Source organism: Nilaparvata lugens, chromosome X (assembly GCF_014356525.2).
Source record: "Nilaparvata lugens isolate BPH chromosome X, ASM1435652v1, whole genome shotgun sequence".
In the NCBI taxonomy this organism is placed as follows: domain Eukaryota; kingdom Metazoa; phylum Arthropoda; class Insecta; order Hemiptera; family Delphacidae; genus Nilaparvata; species Nilaparvata lugens.
The window spans coordinates 80,702,892-80,716,443 of NC_052518.1; the positions used below are offsets into that span (position 1 = coordinate 80,702,892).

A 13,552-nucleotide genomic window follows, 5' to 3' on the forward strand; every position below is an offset into this window, starting at 1 on the left:
GACGGCTCAAATGATATATTCAAGCGAGGTGGAACTTCCATCGGGAGCTCCCCACCAATAAAAGCCATACGATTATTTTAAAAACATATATTTCATTGATTTTGTTGAATCAATGGTATTTGCTCTAATAATAAACTATCTAGAGAAACACGAGGTATAGAGAGATAAGTAGGTTGAGTTTTTCGCTCATCCCACCAATTATTGCTTCATAAAAAGATGTGGTGCACATGCATGTAACATATATATTTTATTGAACTTAATTGAAGCTCAATCACTCCAGTTCCAAATGTAAAATGGTTGAGCTGTGTATGAATATTATTCTGAGTTATTAACATGAACACTGTCTCCATGAACTGTCGAGATCAAAAATATATTAACATATATATGGTGAAGGTAAATGGTACAATATGGTATAATATTGTATGATATGGTATAATGATATATGATATTATACCTTCGAATATGTTTATTTGATGATGTATGCTATAATTTGATCGAATATTACTTACTTTCAGGGTCCCAATAAACACAAACATATTTATGGTTGGAGTTCACGTTTGGGAATTTGTAGACAACAGGCACTGTCAAATTCGTGACAGTTGTGTTAGATATTACAGCTGACAATACTTTGTTGGTTTTATCCACATCGAAGTGCTTGAATTCGTTGGTTGATTGAAAAAGCTTGTGATTTGCATAAGACACAAACTGAACTCTGATAACTTGCTCATTGCTGGCTTTCAGGATAGCTTCTCTTGGAAGAACGATGCTTATTTCCTGCAACACCATGGAAATGTGATGTTAAACATGACAATTTCACACAAATGGAACTATAGTAGGGGCCTAATATTTACTGTAAACGAGGTTAATGTTGTCATCTATTATTCTCCAAACTTCAATAACTATTTATTATGGAGAAATACAGCACATCACTAGTAATTAAGTAATTCATTAGTCTCTATCTGTGAGCAGCATTTGCTGAATAGATTGCGTCAAAATGTGAAAACTCAATGACAAAAACTAAGATCAAGATGAGAGGTTAGTCGTGAAGCTCACAAACATTGTATTGTCTCTTCATCCAGGGAGAGAAGTGCCAGAATCACAAGCTTCTCACAAAGTGCCCTCTCAAAGATTTTCTCCTCCTGTTCACGGGAATACACGGGCATCCTGTAGGAAATCTTGAGTGGAAAGGAAGTGACAGGAAAGCTACTATAGCCAGTGATGGGAAAAAAAGGCCCGCGGGTCAAGTCCGGCCCGCAGGCTAGTCCAATCCGGCCCGCGACGTTGTTTTGATTACCCCTTAAAAAACGAATAAAAAGGGAAAAATAACAGGACTTGATTTATTGACTCATTGGATTCTGAATATTCTGATGTACTCTACTATTTAAAAGTGAGGTGGCTCAGTGCAGGAAGAGTTTCTGAACAAGTTTGGGATCTAAAACAAGAAATAATCTCTTTCATGGAAGAAAAGGGAATGAGTAACTGTGAGCATTTGAGATATATATTTTATGACTCTCAGACTGCATTTTTTACCAATTTTCTCAGTGACTTCAATAATTAAAATCTCGAACTCACGGGTAAGAATCAACTAGTTCACGATATTTGGGGTCACATAAGGGGTTTTAAAAAGCAGTTAACTTTAATCTCAAAGCAATTAAAAAAAAGACTCAACCAATTTCCCTAGATTGAAACCTATTGCAGTAGAATTGGGGGAAAAAAGCTCAAGACCTATGAATCCAACGTTAAAAATCTTCTAGACGATTTGAACGAAGATTTCAAGACTTTAAAGTGATTGAACAGGACCTGAACATTCTAAGCTCGCCGTTCAGTGTGAATTTTGTTTCCGTCGAACCCCAACTACAGCTTGAACTTATCGAGCTACAATGTAGCTCTGAACTGGAACAATTGTTTTTCAATGTTTCCAAAATATAATTTCATAAAGCTTTGTAAAATTCAAGTTTTCCGAACCTAAAATGTTACGCTCAAAAAATGATTGCTATGTTTCCGTCTTCCTACATATTAGAGGAGTGTGAGCAGACCTTCTGTACGATAAAACTACTAAGACTCAGTGCTTGAAACAGACTGAGTGATGAAAATTTAGCTTCCTTAATGCGGATCACCTCATCCCAGTTCCTCCCAGATTATGAGAAGTTCATGGAATCTCAATCACAGTTCCATTCGTCGCATACTCCGTCATACTCTTCCAAAGACTGCTAATCTGCGTGAGTTTTTATCTTACTTTACTTGTCTATAGAATGAATTGGCTTATCATGCATGCTTTTTTGTTATAATATTGTTCTGTGGCCTGCCAGAATATTTGTTATGTCATCCGGCCCTTTCCTTGAAAAGTTTGCCCATCACTGTACTATGCGATCGGGTCAGTCTGGCATGAGGCAAATCGATGTCATTCCTCCTCCTATGTACATGTTGCTATGTGGCTATGTACATGTTCTCAATGCTGAAGAGTATGTTGGCCTTTTCTCAACAGTAACAGCAAACTAAACAGATAACTAACTATAGACCGTCATAATCTTCAGTCTCCCGAAGTTTGGCGCACAGTGTTCCAGCCGATGAGATGAGGTGACGATCCTGAGAACCTTCTTTTGTAGGAGCAGGATCTTTCTGCAGCCACTTGCATGACACCAAAGCACAATGTCATAATTTATTGATATGGCTGTGAAAAAAAACATTTCTTATCAGAGAGAAGAAAAAGAAGAAGAGGAAAGGAAAAGGAGTTGAAGAGAAGTTGAGAAGATTATGAGGAGGAGGAGAAGTAACGAAAGAGAAGAAGTAAAAGGAGATGAAAAAAGAAAAAGAAGTAGAATGAGAAGGAGCCGACGAAGAAGAAAAAGGAGAAAAAATCTTCTTCTTCTTATAAGAAGAAAAGAAGTCCGTCTGATTATCATTATTACAACTATCATTAAATATAATCTTCTTTTTCTTCTCATCCTCTTCTTCTCCTCCTCTTCTTCTTCATTATCTTTTTCTCATCTTCTCCTTCTTCTCTGTCGTATCTTCTTCTTATTATATACTCATATTTTTCTCCTCAACTTCTTCTTCTTTCTCCTATCGTGTTCTTCTCACCCTTCTTCTTGAACCTCATTCTACTCCTCCTCCTCCTCCTTCTATCATTTTATCATGGTTTTTTCTTCTACTTACCATCATCATCATCATCATCATCATCATGATTCCTTCTTATTCTTCTCCTTCTTCATTTTTCTTTCCTCCTACTTACATCCTCCTTCTCCGTTCACCATTCATCCTCCTCTTCTCTCCCTATCAAGAAGAAGGAGAAGAGAATTAAGAGGAGTAGGAGGAGGAGGTGAAGGTGGTGGAGGAGGGGAAGGAGAAGGAGGAGTAGGAGGAAGAAGAGTAGGAGGTGGAGAAGGAGGAGGAGAAGTTGTCGAAGAGAAGAATAAGATGAGTAGATAATAAGAAGAAGATGTATGAAGGTGAAGAAGGAGAAGAAAGAGAAGACGAAGCAGTTACAAGCGTCTGTGGACATGCAACTGTAAACTATAATAATCACATTATAGTGTGACTATTCAGAAGCTAATCTAAGGTGATTGATTCATGCATGATGTTTCAATATCTGCTTTGTTTGAGTACTTTCACTATTGGGCACTTCAGGAGACGGAAAATTTACATCGCTTACTTGTTTTTCGTTGGCTGTCATGTACCTTCATCAATATGAGCTGAATCCAGAGAATTCATTAATCTTACTGTATCTTTGTTATTTTTAGAAGCTCCATTCTTATCTTCGACGAGACAGTGACGTCACAACGTGAGAGTATGTATTACAAAACTACTTGATTGTGTCCCCTAACTCCTGATTTTTTTATAATCCAATGATGGAACGTTTGCACCATACAAATGGTACAATTATGGCACCAGTATGGTACCATTATGACAGGGACATCCACAAATCCGCGAAAAATCATTATTTCCAACCACACCTTTGTTGGAACATTATTGCAACATTTATTGCAACATTCCCACGAGGTTAGTAAATTGTCGACTAGATTTCAAGAAGCATCGTGTAAACGTAAAAGCACCATTAGATTGGGGTTGGCCTTTTCAACTTTAATATTGATAAAGAACAAGAAAATAGTGTATTTTTATTGTTCTCCTGTTACTGCAATAGAGAATTCATCTATTCATTATGTATCAAGTTGGTATAGCTTTACTCACTGTTGGTGGTTCAGTAGGCCATACATATCTCGAGCTTGCATCATCTGGTGATTGGAATTTCAAAGGAATGTTTTCATGGTTCGGACTGAACATGATACCATTGTTGTATTTGTGTGTATCAGAAGATCCTGAGGAGAGAAAGAAAGGAATTATTATTTTGGTTGTTGTTTAAGAATGGTGAAGTCATCATCATCATTAGTAAATTTTTGTGAACGATCCTAATAAAAAGAGAAAATAGGATGAATAAGAAGAAACCAGTCTGTTCCATGTTATAAAATGATGAAAAACTCATGAAACATGAGGTATCATTACGGAAGTAGCAAAATAATGGATAATAAATCAGTTGCATTATAAATATTGGAATTGAGGAATTTCACTGAAATTCACTACACTTACAACCATATCATTTCACTGAACCTTTATCATTGAAAGTTCAATGTATTTGAAAAGCGCACAAATCACAGTTTTAAAAATGTATAACAATTTCAAAATATTTTTCTATGTACGGTTGCATTAAGCCTACTTATTGGCTATAGAAATATTCACTCACTTAAGGAGATGACTTCAAGTGCCAGATTTGGCGAAGTCAACGATATGCTAGATCTTGGATGCAGTTGGAAATCCTTGGTGAAAATATCAATCGTTTCCATTATGTTCTTTGTAACGGATCGATTAGTGTCAACCTCACTGAATACGGTTCCATTCACGTCCAACATGTTGCTCAGCACCGATATCATTGTCTGAGCAATCTGGAATTAATCATATAATTATTAGGTATCATAAAATGCATCACTTCATAATAGACAATGTGTGTATCGAGCGCTGAGATTATGACAGACGGATTGTTTTCGAAATTTGTAAGGTACTAAAATACTCATCAAAAGATCGAAATTCAGTCTTTCATCTTTAAATTAGATACCTGGAGACAAAAAATAAAAAAAAGCTTGTGACTCTCAAAATTCAAGTTGATCAAAACTATTGATTTCTTATGTTGATTTATAGATGAAAGATTGAAATAAACAGAAAAGCAACAAATCAGATTTAGTTTAGCTTTATTCTGAAAACTCTCTCATATATAGGGCCCATAGTTTAATAGCTTGTTGGAAATTCCTGATAAAATGTTTCGGAATAATAATACATTTATATAGTAAATTGCATAAAAATAGTCCGATGGAAATTGTAGAAAGTGAGTTCAAGGTTGCCAAATAAGAGTTGATCAACCTTGTCCACAGCTGATTATAAATAAGAATTGATTTCTATCCTCATAATACACCTGACGAATTGGCAAATTGGCAATGCCTATATGTGAGGGGGTGTGAGGGGAGACTAATATGTTCCTATTTCCATCGGACTATTTTCGTACGGTTGGCTATAGTATTATACTGCTTCATGATTTTATCAGTAGGGGGGGGGGGGGTTATGATCCAATATTATGGAATTCTTGGGGGGGGGGGGCTCCAAAAAAGGATAAACTCTAAAACTCAAAATTGATGCAATTTTTTTTGCTGGGATCGTTGATATATTAAATTGGGGGTTCGTAAATGGGCGTAGGGGTGAGGAGTTTGGACAGTTGGACACCCCCAATTCTACATAATTTTCATTCACATTCATTCACAGTAATTTTTCATGTTCAGTGATTGGTTGGTATGTTTTGAATTCTCATTGAATGGACGCCAGAGTTTCTCAGAGATGAAATTTCAATGAAGAGTCAAAAGCTCAGTGCAGATATACCCTCGCAAACCCAGTCAGACACTTTCCTTTTCCCCACGAAACTCCATCCTGGCCACTGCCTCTCCGTATTATGTGCATCACGCATCGCGAATCACAATCACAAATCACAAATCAGCACATTATTGTAAGTTATAATATTTGTCGTTGATCGAAAAATATATGTGTGTTGCTGTGTTTGCTTAGAACCTATATCTGTACTCAGTCACTCCACCTAGGAGTGGCCGTAGCCGAGTGGATCAGATGCTGGCTTTATGATTCAGAGGCTGGGTTCAAATCCCGGCCCGGGCAAGATATTCATCTCGGGCCACTCCCGTGTTTCGGATGGACACGTTAAGTCGTCGGTCCCGGCTGCCTAAAAAGCAGTCGTTACGTGATGTCAGAGGCCCTGAAATTGATCAGCTGCGACCTGAAAACTCTGACACCAGACCTGAGCCAGCCAGGTCACTCGATATTATTATACTCCACTGATAAAACTGTCCAAGTAATACGGCTTCTAGTTGGTACTCAGTCATTCCAATTTCCATCGAAATCTCATCTTGTATTTGACTATGAATAAATTTCAAATATAGAGCGAATATAATAAATTAGAATGAGTAAAGTTTTCAGTTCCAGAAGTTCAGTGATCATGTGTTAAGGCAGCGAGGATGAAATAATGTCTGGCAAGGCTAATGGCAAATGCTGGAGGGCCAAAGTCACCAAGAAGAAAACTCCTTCATTCCATTCCATTCCCTTATATGGAGCAGATATCTGGGCAAAAACAGGTACTCTTAAAATTGAGAGGCATCTCAAGACTATTGCAGCTATACAGATATAGGAAGCTCTCAGGATTACTCGTACATACCGAACTGTCTCTGAGTCAGCAGCTCTAGTGGTGGCATGAGATATGCCCATTGTACTGCTCCTACAAATAAGGAGAGCAACGTTCCCATGTCCAAAAAGTTCGGACATGAGGTGGATTGCCACCTCTAGAATCACTCATTCTGAGGCTTTGACCTCTTGGCAAAAAGAATATGAGGATGATGCAAGAGGCAGATGAAAATTCAGGCTCATCCCCTATTTGAGCACTTGGACTCATGAAGAGGAAGATTTTGATCTTACTCAGTTCCTGATTAACCATGGTTATTCCAGGTCCCACCTGTCTAGGATGGGTGAGATGGAATATACTAACTGCAAATATTGCCCAAAGATGGAGGACAATGTGAAGGGAACCTTCTTTGAGTGCCCTCTCTCTTCTGTTAAGTGGATAGTTGTTTGATGCATGGGCCTACGTAATACCAGACAATGAGGTGACAGAGAGAGCTTGCCTCTGCCAATAAACTGGCAGAGGGTTGCAGAGTACATACTGACAATAATAAAGAAGGAGACAGAGGATGAATTTCTTGAATGATGTTTGATGGGGCATCCTGAAATTGCTATTTGAGAAGAGTATGTAGCAGTTATGCTTAAGCAGTAAGTACATTCCAGATTGAAGCAATACTCGACAAGAGGTTTGCAATCCGAGGTATTAGGTGCAAAATGAGGTTGGCTTTTTAGTGTGGTAAGAGCCCCACACAACCAACGAGGTTGCGCTACAACTAGGTTCCTAGTTGACGGATTTTCTACCTCAGAAAAGTTCAATGATCGATAATGATAAAAATATAATTGATGTTTGTCAAATGTCTCATATAATTTAATGTTCAATTCTATAACGACTCAACAAACTGTGTTTATCTCATGCAATTTTATAATACAGCCTATAAACGTATAGATAAACAAAGACTTGTTAATCTATGCTATAACTTGTTACTGAATGGTTGTTTCAACCAAAAATTACCGATTTTCGGCCGAAATTTATCAGCACAACACCTAGAGTCCCCGCACATGACTAATTCTCACCAACAGCTGATTCTCAGTCAATTGGAGGACATTCTGGGTTTCGTTACAATTAAATCTATATCGACCGACTACTTAAAGTGTGAGAACAGCTAATGTCTTGCCTGATTCCTGATACAAACCTTCCGATCTGTCAGTGCATAGTTAACAATCTGCTTCAATTGTGAAGTGGCTTGCAAAAAAGTATCTTTGTTGATCTGTGACGGAAACTTGGTCAAATTTTCAAGATGGTGGCCTAGCTGCTCTGCTTCAGTAAACCCCTATAAATGTGAAAAATTATGAAGTTGATTGACAGTAGAATTCATCTTCCAAGAAACAGTCGTAACTGAACTGAACAGTCGAAACATATATTCATTATGTCCTTTTTTATAATAATAGTGTGATACAAAATATGGTACTGGAATGTATACAAATTGGAAAAAGGAAATCATCTGCAAAGGCCAAGCCTAAGCTCAATCAAGCCAATCAATATTCCGATATATTACAAAAATATAACCACTACAAAAATAATAGCATGGAAATATTGAAAAATCATGATATCAACAATAATGAGAGTGTATCAATATCATAATACCAATAATGAAGTGTATGAACAATAGAATGTTTAATTCTTGTATTATTCGTTCAAAAAGAAAAGATGAGAGAACAAAGCTCATCTTTAGCGTTTTCTTTCAAAATTTAGTATCTCAGATTGCAGGAAAGAATTGGAATGAAAAATGCCCATACATTTATCAAGCATTATCAAATTTACTATGAATTATTCTTGCAGCAACCATTGATGAATCTTATAGGCTACATAGAACAGTAAGAAGTGAGTAGATACTTCTCTATTGGTTTTTTGTATCAATGAATATTTCTCACAATGATTTTCACATGGGTTGATGAAATATAATAGGTTTATTATAAAACTTATAATGGTTGATTGAAGGTAACAAGAATATTTTGATATCATGAGAAGCGTTCAATTCAAATAAAAATATCCTGATGATTTTAATTGAATTCTTTAAATTTGTATGGAGTATGATATTTTCATTTTATTTCAATAAATGCTCTTATAATGCTGCATTTCATATTAAGCGAAATTAATTCATTAACCAGAAAAAAATATTCCCTACGCATAAAAATCGATCAAAAATAGCAAAAACTTGTAAACAATATAATTATATTTTATTGTGAATTGTATTTATTAATGAGTTTTTTTATATAAACAATCAATAGATTACTCATAATTATTAATCATAATTTGTTTGATTCGTCACTATGAATAAAATACATTTTTTCAATTTGGTATCGCATATCATTAATGTTGATTTTTAAACTGTTTTCAAAAATTGTAAGATATTCTTCGAGTTCTCTCCATCAGATATGATGGAAAAATAATAATAACAGTCGATTCTATTTCAGTTTGAGTGAGTTACTGCTGCTAATGATTTTTCTTGTTTCCGACTTATTACATTTTTATTATTTTCCGTTGAAACGGGAAAATCATCAGTTTTGAGTTCTTCAAATGAATTCCTTCATACTCAAACTTCACAGATAATTCTATTTTCATAGAATATATGAGAGAGTATATTAATATTATCATTACCAATAAATACGATCAACATTTTAGATATTCAGTTTTCGACTTTCAATTAGTTCTTCACATTCAAGCTAATCTAGTTGAAATAATTTGATAACATGTTATAGCAATTTTTTTTTAGAAATGAATAAGATCAAAATGAATTCAATTCTATTTTACTTGGAAAAATAAATTTATTCGCACAGAAGTCTCATTTAATGAATGATGCCTATTCTGCATCAATATAATTCTAAATATATATCAATGTCACAAACGGAATGAAGTACTTCAATTTTAGAAAATTATAAAATCACAAGTAGGCCTATTCATTTTCAGAGGTATCTTTTTTCAATACGGTACAAGTCGAAGAGTAGTACCTGTAGAATAACGCGTACTTTTTTTTTAATCCTTCTTCTTCTTCCTCCTCCAGTAGTTTTCTTCTTTCCTAGTACCGTAGGTTGAGTCCATGGTGATGGCATCGTTGATTTCATAAATATTATTATAATTTTTTTCTTTAATTTTTTTCAAATTGATAACTAGTATTTGAAATATTATTTGAATGTAATTTAATCATCATTAAGAAAATAGTTTATTGTACTTGAGAAATGAGTTTACAACTTTAAAGTTGTAATATTAGGTCTTAAATATTTAAAATGAAGTGACAGATATTGAAAAAATCCAATAGAAGTGAACAGTTGATGTACACGCCATATTTCATGCTATGGTCTCATATTTTCTGATTTAGGCATCATGAGGCTGATGCTTACAATTACAAATATAACAAGATTCAATCTACTTTAATTTACATTGGATTCCAAGTCCATACGTTGAGATTCTATAAATTTTGAATGAATATTGTGATAATTGCGTTTTGGATAAAATTAAATCAATGATAGAAAATTATTTATTGAAAAAGTATGAATTCTCTTGAACTTGAATGTGGAAAGATTCGAAGGAGTTTTCTGTACGAATCCAATTCTCTTCTGTCTCCTTTTTGGATCAACTTGTGAAGCATTCTGTTTTCTTGAATCTTCTTTCTTCTTTCTTCATAGCAGTTTGGAGAATACGTTCTTTAAATTATAATCCAATGTGTGTTTACAAAAATGTATCGTTGAATTTTTTATTTAGAGAGGACTCGTAGGAATCACGATGAATGAAATAATAATAAGGTTTGTTGAAGGTTTTTTCAAGTACAATAGTCATAGCCCAAGTGAATTGAATAAAATAAGATTTTCCACTACTACCTGATCATGTTGTTTGACTGTGAGCATACTGAAAATTCAAGACAATGGTTGTAATAACTAATAAATTGTTGACCTCTTCACGGCATAAGCCATCCGTTATCGGAGCCCAAACAACTGAGCCGTTGTTCGCTAAAACACAGCTTCGCACAGCAAATGCTCTGCCATTATTGGAAATGGACATCATGAGCCGCTTCTCAAGAAGAGCTCGGCGGATCTCTTTCAGTTCTCCAACTAGATTTTTATACTCGTAATCTTTCTCCAAAACATCCGCTTTCCAAACTCTGATTCCTCTTCGCTCCCTGAAAAATTCAATCATCACTAATAAAAACCGACAAATTTCATGTAAGGATGGTAAGGATATTGATTGAAAACTAGTGTGATGTCACTAGCAATAGAAGAGATGATGATGAAGATGATTATAAGGGAGGAATGGATTATAATATTTTGAAAAGGTGTTCCGAATCATAGGGAAATTATTCCATAATTATTTTGTGAGCTTATTCATGAGGATTCGAATCTATATATTATGTATACTAGTATAAGTGAAATGGCACTCACTAACTCATCAACAGAACTAAAAATCTATTGGACCAAAAACGTTCAAATTTGGTAGGTATGCTCAGTTGGTCCTCGAGCATTTTGAAAAAAAAATCCAAAGGTATGCCTATCATTGGCCTTCCTCCAGCGCTTTTCTTGTTTTTTTTCGAGAATAATTGGACAGAAAATGTTCAAATTTGGTACAGAAGCTCAGCTATGGTCTAGAAATCATGTGTTGAGAGAACATCATGATTTTGTCAAAGATTCACCCAGAATCGGCGGTTTGTCAGCGTTTTTTCAAGAACTAACCGACAGAGAATGTTTGACATAGTGGATCAGCTGAAGTGAAAAAATTTGTTTTCTAGAGGCTAGAAAGTAGGACTTCAAAAGTACGTTGAAGATACACACAAAATAAACAGTTTCTAGCGTTTTTCCAGGATTCCACAGCAGTTCTTGTGCGTTTTTCACCTATTTCAAAAAGTGATTGGGAGGGAATTTTCTTATCTCGTACACAGGTTACTGGTTTAGCCTCATGTATAACTGTTGAAAGAGCTCTAGAATCACGCTTCTAGATGTGCCTGAAATCGGGGGTTTTCAGATTTCTAGCTAGGGTCTTGGAATTTCATATTTGAAAATTCAAAATTATGCCTTAGATACGCTCAAGATAGGCTTTTTTCTTGAATTTTCTGCGAATCTAACCGTATCAGCTTATTGTATGAATTCAATATAGGCCTAGTCTAGCGTAATTTTTATGACGCCTGTAATTTTCATATCACTGATCACATTTATAAATGATCAAAAACTTTCATATCGAAGCACGCTGTATGATTGCTAGACAAACAATAAACAGCAACCAATTGGTGTTGTTTGACCAGCTACAAGAGTCGTTATCCTAATTATTTCTCCAAAGTACGATTATTTTTCCAAAGAATATTTCAAAAATCGTTCATATAAACACGGCTCAATACGTTTAATAAATTAATGTATATTTTATATTTTAAATATTTATTTACAGAGATTATTTCCAGTATTCGGTTGATGAAATCAAAATGAAATAATTTCTGACAAGTGACACGTTATGAACAGATCAATTAGTAGTAGCCTAAGATTCGGAAATAGAAGAACGAAGATTCCACAGTAGGTGGAATACACTATTTTATTTGGGTTGATTATTCATATTATATTATATTTATATTAGTTACCTGAATATATTTTCATTCCAGTTAAAATTATCAGGTCGAGGATGTTGAGGTGCCAAAGGAGTTCTAGTTGCAGTCTCCTGGATCAGAGTGTTATTCCTTGTTATTCCATAGGGACACTCGTGAACCATAGTCTCGCCAAAATACAAGTTCAACCATGTGAATAGACCTTTCGAAGACGGCTGAGTTTCTCCATTACATTGATCTTTAAACATACAATAATTGAATATTCATTTATTTATTTCAATAACTATAGATTGATAAAAATTATATGGAATTCTATTTGATAAATTAATAGAATCGAAAATGATTTTTTTCCTTCTTCGTTAACAGTGTACAATGAGAAACACATGAATAGTTTGAAGGATGCTCCCCACATGGGCCAATGCCTTTGGTTGAATTGTTGAGTAGCAAGTTGCTAATATAAAATATAAGAGTGTCACAGGAAACATGCTAAAATAAAACAAAATGCAGTCTTACTGATAAGAAAATAAGAATGAATAAAGCTTTCAATTCAACGACAAGAGACTGTGATTTAGATTCCTTATTTCAACTTAAGGCTGTATTCACGTTTGATGTTAGTTTCAGCTTATAAGGAATAATATGACTAGAAAGCTCTACCTTGAGTTCATACATTGAACTATTATAATGTGAATCATGAAGTTGAAATGGACGATGGATCCATTAGGATTTGTGATTTCAAAAACAAGAAAGGAATTAAGAATCCCATCTACACAAGGTAATATATTTTTTGGACAGTTTCACTAATTGATTATTAATGTGATGGGTTTATACCTTTTGTTTCACAGTGCTCTCCTTTGAAACCAGGCAAACAATCGCAAAGAGCATAATCTACCTTGTCATAACAAGTTGCGCCATTCAAACAGGGAGATGATATGCAAAGATCTGAAATAATTCAAGTTATTAGAATCAAAATGAGGTCATCAAATCCACTAGTAATTGTGTAAACCAGTTACATTGGATACATTAGTTACATTTATTTATTCATTTCATTCCACAATTACGATATCAAATTAATGATTGGGAGAGAATCAACCGGAAAAACCCAAAACTGTATCTCTCCTTAATTTTGATAAAAGTAGTCCAAATGAGGATATGAAAACACTTTCATAAAAATCACAAAAATCTACAGTCCAAATACAAATATACTAAAAATTTAGTTCAGTTACATTGAACCACAGGCTCCTCTAATACAAGAA

General features: G+C 34.8%; 1 protein-coding gene across 5 annotated transcripts in view; it reads right to left on the bottom strand.

Moving 5' to 3' along the window:
• The window catches only part of LOC111045476, an 853,815-nt gene that overhangs the window by 49,422 nt on the left and 790,841 nt on the right, over window positions 1–13,552 (bottom strand). For all 5 annotated transcript variants that reach the window (XM_039441688.1, XM_039441687.1, XM_039441689.1 and 2 more), the window contains 7 exons: window positions 13,128–13,238; window positions 12,336–12,537; window positions 10,670–10,895; window positions 7,914–8,051; window positions 4,739–4,937; window positions 4,189–4,316; window positions 510–774 (listed from right to left, as the gene is read on the bottom strand). In XM_039441688.1, coding sequence (XP_039297622.1) covers window positions 510–774; window positions 4,189–4,316; window positions 4,739–4,937; window positions 7,914–8,051; window positions 10,670–10,895; window positions 12,336–12,537; window positions 13,128–13,238 — 1,269 coding nt within the window. The remainder of the gene's footprint in view (window positions 1–509; window positions 775–4,188; window positions 4,317–4,738; window positions 4,938–7,913; window positions 8,052–10,669; window positions 10,896–12,335; window positions 12,538–13,127; window positions 13,239–13,552) is intronic.